Source organism: Sciurus carolinensis, chromosome 14 (assembly GCF_902686445.1).
Source record: "Sciurus carolinensis chromosome 14, mSciCar1.2, whole genome shotgun sequence".
NCBI classification, from domain to species: Eukaryota; Metazoa; Chordata; class Mammalia; order Rodentia; family Sciuridae; genus Sciurus; species Sciurus carolinensis.
In genome coordinates, this window is record NC_062226.1 from 54,842,568 (window position 1) to 54,856,371 (window position 13,804).

A 13,804-nucleotide genomic window follows, 5' to 3' on the forward strand; every position below is an offset into this window, starting at 1 on the left:
GTGGAACCAACCTAGATGCCCTTCAATTGATGAATGGATAACGAAACTGTGGTATATATACACAATGGAATATTATTCAGCCATACAGAAGAATAAAATTATGGCATTTGCAGGTAAATGAATGGAGTTGGAGAATATCATGCTAAGTGAGATAAGCCAATCCCAAAAAACCAAAGGCTGAATGATCTCTCTGATAAGAGGATGATAATACATAACAGGGGGTGGGAGGAAGGCAAGAATGGAGGAAGGATGGATTGTATAGAGGAAAAAGAGGGGTGGGGGAAAGGAAAAATAACAGAATGAGATAAACATCATTACCCTATGTATATATATGACCACACTGTTTTTCTAATTGCCTATCCATTCCCTGCCACCAACCTCACATGTAAGGATATAACTCCACTGAGCTTTCTCACCCAACACACAGAAGAAGGTCTGGTGCTAAGCAAGGGTTTATCACTGTTTGAATGAAAAAATATTCATATACAACCATCTGCCAATGAAACTATATGCTATAACATGCAACATGATTTTTCTAACATCATAACTACATTGGAGGGCAGAGCACCATGCTGTGAAATAGACTAATGACAGTACTAGAGAGGGGTCACCCCTGAAAACACATGAGGTCCAGAGTAAGACGCACTTGAACATCTTCTCTTCAAAACATTTAAACAAGTAACTAGCTACAACAAGCAAGACACATCTTGATCTTGAAGTACAAATGAGAATGTTTCACAAAGGGTAGGTAACTAGGAAATGTAGTTGGAAAACAAAAGGGAAACATGCAGGCCACTTAATCATACTAAGTTAACTTATGAATTTATTTAAGATTTACAACTTTCTCATTGTTAAAAGGGATTTGAAGTAGATTAATATAACTAACCACAAATACAAAGTAAATTGATTTGAACTTTTAAAAAATCTAGGGAGTGCAGAAAAAGATCATATTAATTCTATGCATCTAGAATGTGTGATTATCGCAGTTGAATGTAAACTTTCTCTCTTAAGTTTTCTGATAAATGAGAGAAAAAATAGAAACGTACAGTTACAATTTCCTCATGACCCAAAAAAAAAAAAAAACAAGTATGCAGTTAATACGCAGAGAAAAACTTGCCAGAACTAAATTTGAGAATATATAGGATGGATCCTTCTATATTATAACATATAAGCACACAGTTTTGTTCTTAAAGCAATTGACTTTTACTTCCTTCTTCAAGGATATATAAAATGCATTCCTCAACACTGATGAAATTTTAGAAGGGAATATTATAGTGTAAAAATAAATGCCTAATGTTTTACCTAAGCTAATTTAAAGTAAAAAGAATGAGGACAAGATATAAGGGGAAGATGCCTCGTTTCCTAGAGTCACCTAGTAAAGGTTTATCTATGTATCACTGACACTTATCTGTGTTTATATCTTACAAAACACTCATCTTTTCACTCCCTCTTAACAGCTGTCTTACTTCTCCATATTATCCTACTATAACCAAACTCTGCTTCACTACATCAGGGCTAACACCCTCCTCTCAGAACTCCAGCTCTATTCTACTTCTTAACATCTCTCTGTTCTCCAGGTCTTGAAAATGGGTATTTTTGTATCTCTTCTCTCTTTTATTTGTGTTGTTTTAAATTATGCCTCCTTGCCATCAAATCCTTCTGTACTTTTCAATCCATATATCTGTAAATCAGGATCCCCACCATTTTGTAAGATTTCCTTTATTTTGACAGAACGTGTGTTCCCTTCCCACTCCTCCAAAATGTCTCCTTTACTAAAAAAGGGTTAATTTTAGCCTCTCTTGTACCCATCCATCACTCTCACAGACTGACTCAACTCTGTTTACAATTCTGGAATTAAGCAGTATCAAACAAGTACTATAATGTAGAATAAGAAAAAGATGGTGTGTGAAAGGAGTTTTAAGGCAACTAATAAACAATACGAAACAAAAAAAAACTTGGAATTTAGCTGTTAGAGAACAACTGCCAGAAGATGAACATAGTATTCCAAAACAATGAAAGCTCTGAATAGCTTTTGGCAGGCAGGATGTTTCCTTTTAGATCAACCATAAAGAAGTTCTTTCTTTTTTTTTTTTTTTAATATACTTTGCCTGAAATCAGTGAAAGATGAGTGGTTACAAGGATACTTCCTGATTTTTTGAGTAGAAAAAAGCATCTTTTTTCCATCTGTTTTTAATAAAATAATTCTTTGTTTACACAGGTATATTTGTTAACCATTATAGTGAGGTGGTCAAAAGTATGAATTTAGGAGTTAGCTAGACTACCCAGGTTCAAATCCTGTCATTTCCACCCCCTGTGTGAATTTGGACAAGTTACATAGCTCTGTGACCCATACTCTCTCTTCATCTGTAAAATATGGATAATAATATTATTTAACTATTAAATTATATGACATTACTATGGGGATAAAATGAATCAGCAACTGTAAAATAACGAGGTCAGTGCTTGATACGTGATCTTAAATGTTAGAAATCATTACTTTATTACTTCATAACTTAAAATAGTATTCCAAAATATAAAAATTATAGACCTCATTCCCTCAGTTATTACTCTAATTAATCCAATTTTTATTCCTACACTTCAGAGGAATTAATTCACATTAAACATTTCCTAAAACATATTCTTAGGCTTTGCTGCAAGTCAGTTAATTAGAAGAAAAACCTTACAAGAGGATTTTGTCACCTCCCACCAAATTTTCTTCAAATTCTAAACTTTTTCTCTAGACTCTGGAAATTGAGCCCTGACTATTAATCAAAAAAAAAAAAAAAAAAAAATGGTGCCAGGCACAATGGCACATGCCTATAATCCCAGCAGTTTGGGAGGCTGAGGCAAGAGTATGACAAGTTCAAAGCCAGCTTCCACAATTTAGTGTGACCCTAAACAACTCAGTGAGACCCTGTCTCAAAATTAAAAAAATTTTTAAAATAACCTGAGGATGTGGCTCAGTGGTTAAATGCCCCTAGGTTCAATCCCTGGTATCAAAAATAAAATGTAAAAAATGTTATATTGTCAAAGAGAAGTTGCTAAATTATTTTCTCAATAAAGAAATAAGAACCAGGAAATGAAATTATATGTAATATCTACAATGCTTCATACATAGTCTACAACATAAAGAGTCTTCCAATTTTCAGGAAAGTTGCTATCATCTAAACCTAAATTTTGTTGACTATATTCTAGACCTCAAATTGCATCAAGAGCTATCTCTATCCATTTTGGCAAACTATCTCAAGATTCCAAATTTCATTTGTATATATGATTGGAAGTAAATCAAAATAGAGATACAATTCAAAAGAACTGGTTTTAATTTTTTTTTAGTTGTAGATGGACACAATAGCTTTATTTTATTTATTTATTTTTATGTCGTGCTGAGGATTGAACCCAGTGCCTCACATGTGCTAGGTAAGCGCTCTACCACTAAGCCCCCCCATCCCAGTCCCTGGCTTTAATTTTTATTAGAGTTACTTTAATTATATAGAATAATGGGTTCCATTGAGGAACTGGTCTTTAAAAGCATAAATAGCTCTTTACTATTTAAGTACAATGTCAAAAAATTGCATGTCTACGAATAGGGGAACAAAATTTTGACACATATATATTTCAGAATTGTGTTCCTTTATCCAAAATAAAATTAATAATGGCTCAGGAAAATACCATACTCTAAGTAAAATATTTATTTATTAATATAAATCAGGGGGCAAATTGTACATACATTTCTATACTATGTCTATCCACAAAGGCACACATACACACAAAGAAAACTATGGTCAACAAAATGCATACACATTTCAATAGTGACTGATTCTGGAAGGGTAAGATTAGAGTGACTTAAACTTTCTTCTCAAACATGTTACTTGACTGTCATTTATGGTCAACATGAATTGCTTCCTTACTTGGATAAATTGTTGAAGCACCTCATACATTTTTCTTTTATGAGCAAAAAAACTAAGAAAATGAGTGGAAAATTGTGGTATCTTTAAGACAGTTGATTGAAAGAAAACTAGGGCTTAATTCATGATTACTTGGTTCTGTCAATTCATAGGAACCCTCTGCCCTTTGAAGGTATAACTATTTGGAGAAATAATTAATATCAGAAATTTATATTATCATAGGATTAATAACTACTCCTTGCCACTGCCTCTGTTGCCACAAATGTTAAAACAGCAAATTCCAAATTAACTGAAAGATACATTTAAAAAGTATATTTAAACTGAATTATGCCTACAAAACTTGGGTGTCCCGAAGAAAGAGGTCTAAAAGTAGTGCATTGCTAGGTTTAAGAACAAATTTCACGTTCATATTTGTATTTGTTGTCGTCAGTTATGTAACCATTGGAGATTTCAGGGAAATCTTTTAACTGTTTCTCTATTTGCATTTCGAAACAGCACCATAGTAGTTCTAATGGGCAAAACACTAACTCAACTATAAATAGAACATGTGGATACCTGTGTTTTTATTGTACTCATCCATTTACATATTGATCTAATGTTATTTGTCACACAGCCTTTCTTTTTCAACTATCCACTGCTTTTAGAAATACATACAAATCTTTATGGCAAGTTAGACAAAATGAGTCTTTCTTTGGAAAAGTCACTTGATTTTATACTAAAAAATCTAATTCATTCAAAATATTCAATATAAGGAGAGAAGAAAGGAAATCCCCCTCCCCAAACATCAGGCTCCTCAACTGTAGGTATTTTAAAAGGAAAGTTACGTGAAGAAATTCTATTAATGGGACTTTGAATTATTTTTTTAAACCAAACAATAAAAGGGGGAAAAAAGACATAGAGATAGATATCACCAAAACCAGTTTTCTAAATCACATATACTTACAGAGTGCTTAAATTCATTTAACTGCATTTGGAGGCCCTGGGCTTTGTCAAGCTCCTTTTTCATTTCATTCACGTTTCGTTTGAATTCTGTAACCTCCAGGCGCAGTGAGCGGCGTTCTACTTCTGCTGCATGCAGTCTTTGTGTAAATCCAAATATTTGCTTTTGTAATGATGCTGTGCTTTTCTGTTATTAAACAAGAGCGATTTTACAAGCAGTAGCTACAGATTTACTAATAAATCAATAGCACTGACCATTTTACTAAGTTAAATGTAATTTAGATTATACAAAACAAAATACTTAGCTATTACTGAAACTTGGAGGTAAAAGCTTCTTTTCATGTGATCAATAATTTGGCTTATATGAAATGAACACCTGAAGAAATTATCTAGGTGGCTAGAAAATTGAATTGTTGGGTCTGATACAAATCTGTGACACTGTACACATAGAGAACAATATACTTAGAACTAATGCCAGGATTATTCAGAAGTACTTTTTTAAAAATTGGAGCTTTACAGTTATACATAGTAGTTGGGTTTATCCTGACAAATGCACTTGCATGAAATTCAATTTCAGTTCATCATCCTACACCTTTTCCCTTGTGTCCTCTCTCCATTCTCTTTCCTCTACTCTACTAGACTTCCTTTCACTCATCTATTTATATTTATTTGTTGCATTAAAAGTTTACATGAAATCTAAAGACAATCTAAATACATTATATACAAATGATTTAAACTATAAGTCTGATTTAAAATTAAATCTACAGTACTAAAGTCAGTGTTAAATGACATACCATAATGGGCACATGGCCACGCAAACCATATTTCAGGGCCAATGTGTTTACTTTGTGAAGTCCGCGGGCCAGCCTCTGAACCAGGGAATCTTTTTCTACATATGATATACTCCTGCCATTATGCAGAGGTATACTCTCCATTGCCAGACTAATTTTATCCATGAGTTTTGCAAAAGAACTTTTCGCTGTACCTATGAGTAAATGTCCACAAATTCTGGAATTTGGATCTTCAAAGGAAAAAGAAAGGGGGAAAAAAAAAAAAGCACAGTATTCAATGAAATTACGTATGTACCATAATGGGCACATGGCCACTGCTAATCACAATATGAAAAAAAAGAATATTTTTAATAATAATTCATGCAAAAAGTCACCTTTCACATTAATTTTCTCTGTGGAAAGGTGTACACAGAAAACAGCTTACCTACTCAACAATATATCTGAAGAAAATCTGCATGTATTTATAATATGTCATTCACATGGAACACTATGACACTAAAAATTCATTACTCTTTTCTTTCTTTTAAAACCTTACATAAAATCATTTTCTATTTACAACTACTACAGTTTGTTACCAAAATGCCATACTATTTATATTCCTGGACAAGAAACTATAATTTGCCTTATTCCAAGGCAATCAACATTTTACGAGTACAATTACTTATTTCCCCACAGGATTTCAGTAATCATCCCTCTCATATAATGGACTTGAGGTCCCAGCATATCCAACATGGTCTGCTTACTGCTAGATTCATCAGGTCTGTAATTAATAATTGTGTTTAATGTTGATAAATAAAATTGTCAGTGCTCTTTCTACTAATTGGTATTCCAGATAATGGTTAATAGGTTTATTTATGCCTTCATAAAAGTCGTGTAATTTAGTTTTCCCTCTGCTAGGCAGGTCTTAATCTGTCATTACTTGTCTTCTGACACTATCAGTATAAAATGACAAGCATGCAGAGATTATTTAAATTCAGTAGTATACCATTCTACATTTCAAGAGCCTCTGCTGTTGGAGTTAATTTAAATCTTGCCTTACATCATAAGTAGAAAAAGAAAATTTAGCCAGTTTTACCCAACGAAAATGTCTTTTATAATTGTTGGATTATGTATGGTTCAACACTAAAGAGCAACACTGACTGAGGTGACTGATCAGTGATTCTCCATGGCATAGAGAACTGCCTCACAGAGACCCTATATTCTCAAATTTGAGCTTTATTCCATTTCATTTATTCCTCAATGTATAAAAGATAATTTTTAAAATTTATATAGCAGTCAAAATTTGAAAAACATTTCTATAGGTTTACACACCAAAATCAAAATCATTAATTGGCTAAAAGTATAATATACTCCATATAAAATTTATTTCTATCAATTATCGATTCATTGACTTCTAAGAATATAAATACAAGGTAATGTAAGTTCAATTCTATATGCCACTCATTGTAAACAATGAGAATCCCACGGACAAAAGGCATACAAAGTACAATTAAAATAATTCTTCTGTTAATAGATTCCTTAAATAATGAATGGAAAAGAATTTAGTAACTTTTTATAACAATCAACATATAATGCAGAACACTGATTTGATGAATTACTGAACACCAACATGAATTAAGTAGTTCACTGTTGAATGAACAGTATTTGTCTATAACATTCAATATAATATACCATTTCAATACCAAATATATGCATTTCCTGTTTCTCCAACTATCTTCTAATTCTTTGTGTCATTTTTCAACTTAAAATTTTGTGCCAGTTTACCATACATGGATATTTTTATGTTTATTGATATAATCATATTTCATTTTACTTCCATAGCAACTGCAACAATACTGAACACAAGAATGTATTCAATAATAACAAGAGAAATTAATTAACTTTAATGGTATGCCACAAGTATTTTTAAATAAAAAATATAAAAGTTTATTGTTTTTAGAAATATTTAAGGGATATAACCAGGCATGGTAGCACCTGTCTGTTATCCCAGCGTGGTTCCAGAAACTAAGTCAGAAGGATCACAAGTTCAAGCCAGCCTCAGCAACTTAGTGAGACTCTGACTCAAAAAAAAAAAAAAAAAAAAAAAAAAAGGTCGTGGGATATAAAACATAAAAAGAGTTCAGTGGTAAACTGCCCCTGGGTTAATTCCTCAGTACCTCCCCATGCCCCCACAAATTAAGGAATATAAAAACGAAAAACATTTTCAAAATCAAGAGCCTTAAAAGCAAAATCAACTGGGACTGGAGTCATGGCTCAATGGTAGAGCACTTGCCTAGCATGTGTGAGACACTGGGTTCGATTCTCAGTACCACGTATAAATAAATAAATAAATAAATATATAAATAAATAAATAAGTTCATTGACAACTAAAAAAATATTTAAAAAAAAAGCAAAATCAACTATGATTAAATTTTAATAAATAGTGTTTTTCTGCTACATCACAGAAATATGTTGTATAGACTCTGACCACTCTGAAAAGTTAAATGAAATAATAATTCCACAAGACCTTCTTCTGAATTTTTAAGAAGTGGGAAAGAGAAATACACTCTGAGTTCCTGACTGTTGACTCTCAAGTGAATTACAGTAAGAGTACTAAATAATTTATGATTTAATAAAGAAGAAATGTTTTTACAAAATAGTTCACATTGTACAGTATGGAGTACAATTAATTATATATTAAATAAAGAAAATATCCTCTAGTGACATAGTTGTAAAATTATTTGTATAATGATAAAGAGAAAAAAAATAAGGTCAATAAAATTCCTCACATTTCTTGTCTAGACTGTTTTAAATTTTTCACTTGTTATATTTAACAAATTCTTCTTTATGTTAAATCCATTTATCAGTCACTTTTTCCCATTTAGTAAAGTGTTTCATTAAGAAACAGACCTCAGGGCTAAGGTTGCAACTGAGCGGTTGCAACCTTCTAGCACACATGAAGACACCAGGCTTGATCCCTAGCAATACAAAAAGAAAGAGAAAGAAAAAGCAGATACTATATTCTGAAATTATTTTTTCCAATAGAAAGGGTAAAACTACAAAACTTCAGTTAAACTCTTCAAAGAAAATTCATAAAGAACTGTTATCAACCACTATTTTTAAACCTGAGGATTACAGATTTCATGGCGGAGACAGTGGGGAATTTGAAAAGTTATTTACTATAACTTAATGTGAGTTCCTTCACATTAACTTGCAATACCATTGCCATTTTTATCTTTAGCCTTAACAAAACAGAGACATAAATAATATATGCTCATGATGTTGTGAGTAATAAAATTAAGTCTTTTGATAATATTATAGAAGTCAATTGCTACTAAAAATACAACTAACATGGGAAAAGAGCAGTCTATGATATTTTTTCCTAATTAAAATGGATCACCACAGACACTACTGGATACCATAGGATCATCAGAAACTATTTTGAAAATTTATACATCAATAAACTAGAAAATCTTGAAGATATTCACAAATTCCTAGAGACATATGACCTAACCAAATTGAACCAGGAGGATACAGAAAACTTAAACGTATCAATTTCAAGTAATGAAATTGAAGCCACTATAAAAAGCCTTCCAAAAAGAAAAGTCAAGGACTAGATATATTCTCAGTGGAGTTCTACCAAACCTTTAAGGAAAAATTAATGCCTATCCTCCTCAAATGATTCCATGAATTAGAAGAGGAGGGAACACTGCCAAATTCATTCTACGAAGCCAGTATCACCCTGATACCAAAACCAAAGACACATTAAAGAAAGAAAACCTCAGATCAATATCCTTGATGAACATAGGCAAAAATTCTTAAAGTTGTATACCATTTGCATACAATGAATCAAAATGCAGTCTTTAAAAATTAAAAAAAAATTGGCAAACCACATATAAAACACATTTAAAAGATAGTGCACCACGGACTGGGGATATAGCTCAGTGGGTAGAGTGCCTGCCTCATGTGCACAAGGCCCTGGGTTCAATTCTCAGTACAACATAAAAAGAAGAAGAAGAAGATAGTGCACCATGATCAAGTGGATTTCATCCCGGGATGTAAGTTTAGCTCAACGTACCAAAATCAATAAATGTCATTCACCACATAAATGGACTTAAAGACAAGAATCCCATGATTCTTGATCAATGCAGAAAAAGCATTTGACAAAGTACAGCACCCATTCATGTTTAAAACACTAGAAAAACTAGGGATTGAAGGAATTTACCTCAACACTGTAAAGGTTATATATCATAAACCCCAGGCCAACATTATTCTGAATGAAGAAACTGAAAGCATTTCCTCTACAAACAGGAACAAGACAACACTGCCTACTTTTACCACTCATATTCAACATACTCCTTGAAACTCTAGCCAAATCACAATTAGGCAAGAGAAGGACATTAAAGGGATACAACTAGGAAAAGAAGAGCTCAAATTATCTTTGCTTGCTGATGACATGATCTTATATTTAGAAGACCAAAATAAATAAATAAATAAAACCACCAGAAGACCTCTAGAACTGATAAATGAATTTAGCTAAGTAGCAAGGTACAAGATCAACACCCATGATCAATTACATTCCTATAGTTCAATGATAAATATGCCAAGAAGAAATTATGAAAATTATCCCATTCATAATAGCCTCAAAAAGAAAGAAAGAAAATAAATAAATAATTGGGAATCAATCTAACAAAAGTGGTGAAGAACATTTACTATGAAAACTATAGAAAAAAAATTCTAAAGAAAGAAATTGAAGAAGACCATATCCATATTCTTGGATAGGCAGAATTAATATTTTCAAAATGGTGATAGTACCAAAAGCACTAAACAGATTCAACAAAATTTCCATCAAAATTCCAATGATGTTCTTCACAGAAATAGAAAATGCAGCTATAAAATTTGTTTGTAGGTTTTCAAGATGGCGAACTAGAGGGTGACTGCTCTTCATGTCACTCCAGGACTCAGGATTCAAGAAGAGGAGGTATTGAGAGACTCGGGACCAACTCAGAGCCACCAGGGGAGTCTTTCCCACTGGGTGAGGCTACCCGGATGTGGCAGTAGTCCCAGAACACAGGGAACTTTGTGGAGTAGAGTTGTCCAGCAAGACTCCCCCACTGGAGCTGTGAACCTGGACAAACGGGAACATTGTAGAGGAGAGGCTGCTCGGTGAGAGGCTTCAGAACAGAGTGAGAGTCCCAGGACTAGCGGCAGGACCCAGCCGCAGGCGGCATCTCAGAGGAGGGCAGCCCAGCGAGAGACTTCAGTGCAGGGCGAGGCTCCCCAGTCCAGGCGGTAGTTCCGGACCCCAGGGAATGATGCAAGGAGGGCTACCCAGTGAGAGTCTCACTCGCAGGGCAAGGCTCCCTGGCCCAGGAGGTAGACCCGACCCCTGGGACCGTCACAGAGGAGGGCTGCCCAGCCCAGGTGGTAGTTCTGGACTCAAAGAAACTTTTCGGAGGACAGCTGCCCAGTAAGACTTCCCCACCGGGTGAGTCTTCCCCGCCAGGGGAGGCTTTCCCACCAGGGCAGTAGAACCAAAGACACAGGGCCAGACCAGCCATGCCCCAGTCCCCCGTCTAGTCCTCCTTTTGACTGACTATCAGTCAACAAGTGGAGGCACCTCTGCCACTAGCAGGGAATATACCCCACCTGAAGGCCACCACCCCTAGAGAGGCAGCTTCCTTGTGGAGCACTACATTATCAAGTTCCTCCAAGACTTCAGCCTACTGAAGGCTAGGAGGTGAGTTATTAGAAATCTACAGAGACAATATTAGTCAATAGAGGAAATCTGCAATATCTCAGAGTTTCACTACTAGAGGGGTAGATGCCTGACCAATATGAGAAAACAAGGGGAAAAAATGTCCCAAACAAACCTAGATGCTACATCAATAAAATCCAATGACAGCATGGCAGAAGAAATGTCAGAAAGAGTGTTCAGAATGTACATAATTAAAATGATCTGAGAAGCAAACAATGAGATGAAAATGCAAATGCAGGCTTTGAATGATCGTACCAATCAACAGTTAAAAGAGCAAATGTGGGAAGCAAAAGATCATTTCAATAAAGAGTTAGAGATACTGAAATAAAAAACAAACAGAAATCCTTGAAATGAAGGAAACAACAAACCAAATTAAAAACTCCATAGAAAGTATAACCAATAGGATAGAACACCTGGAAGACAGAACCTCAGACATTGAAGACAAAATATTTAACCTTGAAAACAAAGTTGAACAGAGAAGAAGGTAAGAAATCATGAACAGAATCTACAAGAATTATGGGTTATCATGAAAAGGCCAAATTTAAGAATTATTGGGATTGAGGAAGGCTTAGAAAAACAAACCAAAGGAACAATCTAGTCAATGAAACAATATCAGAAAATTTCCCAAATCTGAAGAATGAAATGGAAAATCAAGTACAAGAGGCTTATAGGACTCCAAATACACAAAATTACAACAGACCCACACCAAGGCACATTATAATGAAAATAGCTAACATACAAAATAAAGACAGAATGTTAAAGGCTGCGAGCGAAAAGAATCAAATTACATTCAGGGGGAAACCAATATGGATATCAGCAGATTTTTCAACCCAGACCCTAAAAGCTAGAAGGCCTGGAACAACACTTTTCAAGCCCTGAAAGAAAATGGATTCCAACCAAGAATCTTATACCCAGCAAAACTTACCTTCAGATTTGACGACAAAATAAAATCCTTCCATGATAAACAAAAGCTAAAAGAATTTACGAAAAGAAAGCTGGCACTATAGAACATTCTCAGCAAAATATTCCATGAAGAAGAGATGAAAAACAATGATGTAAATCAGCAAAAGGAGGAACTACCCTAAAGGAATAGCCAAATAAAGAAGAAACCAAGTCGTGTCAAAAAAAAAAAAAGTGAGCCAAATGACCGGGAATACAAATCATATCTCAATAATAACCTTGAATGTTAATGACCTGAACTCATCAATCAAAAGACACAGACTGGCAGATTGGATTAAAAAGAAAGATCCAACAATATGCTGCCTGCAAGAGACTCATCTCATAGAAAGAGATACCTATAGACTAAAGGTGAAAGGATGGGGAAAAAACATACCACACACAAGAACAGAGCAAAAAAGCTGGAGTATCCATCCACATATCAGATAATGTGGACTTCAAGGCAAAGTTAGAAGGGATAAGGAAGGACATTTCATACTGCTTAAGGGAAGCATATATCAGCAAGACATAATAATCATAAATATCTATTACCCAAACAGTGGCTCATCCATGTACATCAAACAAATCCTTCTCAATTCTAGGAATCAAATAGACCACAACACAATAATACTAGGTAAGTTTAACACACCTCTCTCCCCACTGGACACATCTTCCAAACAAAAACTAAACAAAGAAACCATAGATCTTAATAACACAATCAATAATTTAGACTTAACAGACATTTATAGAATATACCATCCAACAAAGAGCAGATACACTATTTCTCAGAAGCACACGGATCCTTCTCTAAAACAGATCATATATTATGCCACAAAGCTACTGTTAGCAAATACAAGAAGATAGAGATACTACCTTGTATTCTATCAGATCATAATGCATTTAAATTAGAAATAAATGACAAAATAAAAAACAGAAACTACTCCAACAACTGGAGATTAAGCAATACGCTATTGAATGATGAATGGATAACAGAAGACATTGGGGGGGGATAAAAAAAATTCTTAAAGGTAAACGAGAACAAAGATACATCATATCAAAATCTCTGGAACACTATGAAAGCAGTTCTTAGAGGAAAATTTATTTCATGGAGCGCATTCAGTAAAAGAAGAAAAAAATCAACAAATAAACGACCTAACACTACAGCTCACAGCCCTAGAAAAGGAAGAACAGAGCAACACCAAAAGTAGTAGAAGATAGGAAATAGTTAAAATCAGAGCTGAAATCAACAAAATTGAAACAAAAGAAACAATAGAAAAAATCGACAAAATAAATAGTTGGTTCTTTGAAAAAATAAACAAAATTGATAAACCCTTAGCCACACTAACAAAGAGGAGAGAGAAAATTCAAATTACTAAAATTTGGAATGAACAAGGAAATATCACAACAGACACGAGTGAAATACAAAACATAATTAGAAGCTATTTTGAAAATCTATACTCAAACAAAATAGAAAATCTCGAAGACATCAACAGGTT

The 13,804-nt window shown here is 34.0% G+C and overlaps 1 protein-coding gene across 1 annotated transcript in view; it reads right to left on the reverse strand.

The window, feature by feature from the left end:
• Ccdc171 (coiled-coil domain containing 171) overlaps positions 1–13,804 on the reverse strand; it is a 370,550-nt gene that overhangs the window by 164,655 nt on the left and 192,091 nt on the right. Inside the window, 2 exon segments of the mRNA XM_047523648.1 lie at positions 4,849–5,031; positions 5,639–5,865. Of these exon segments, the coding sequence (XP_047379604.1) occupies positions 4,849–5,031; positions 5,639–5,865 (410 nt within the window).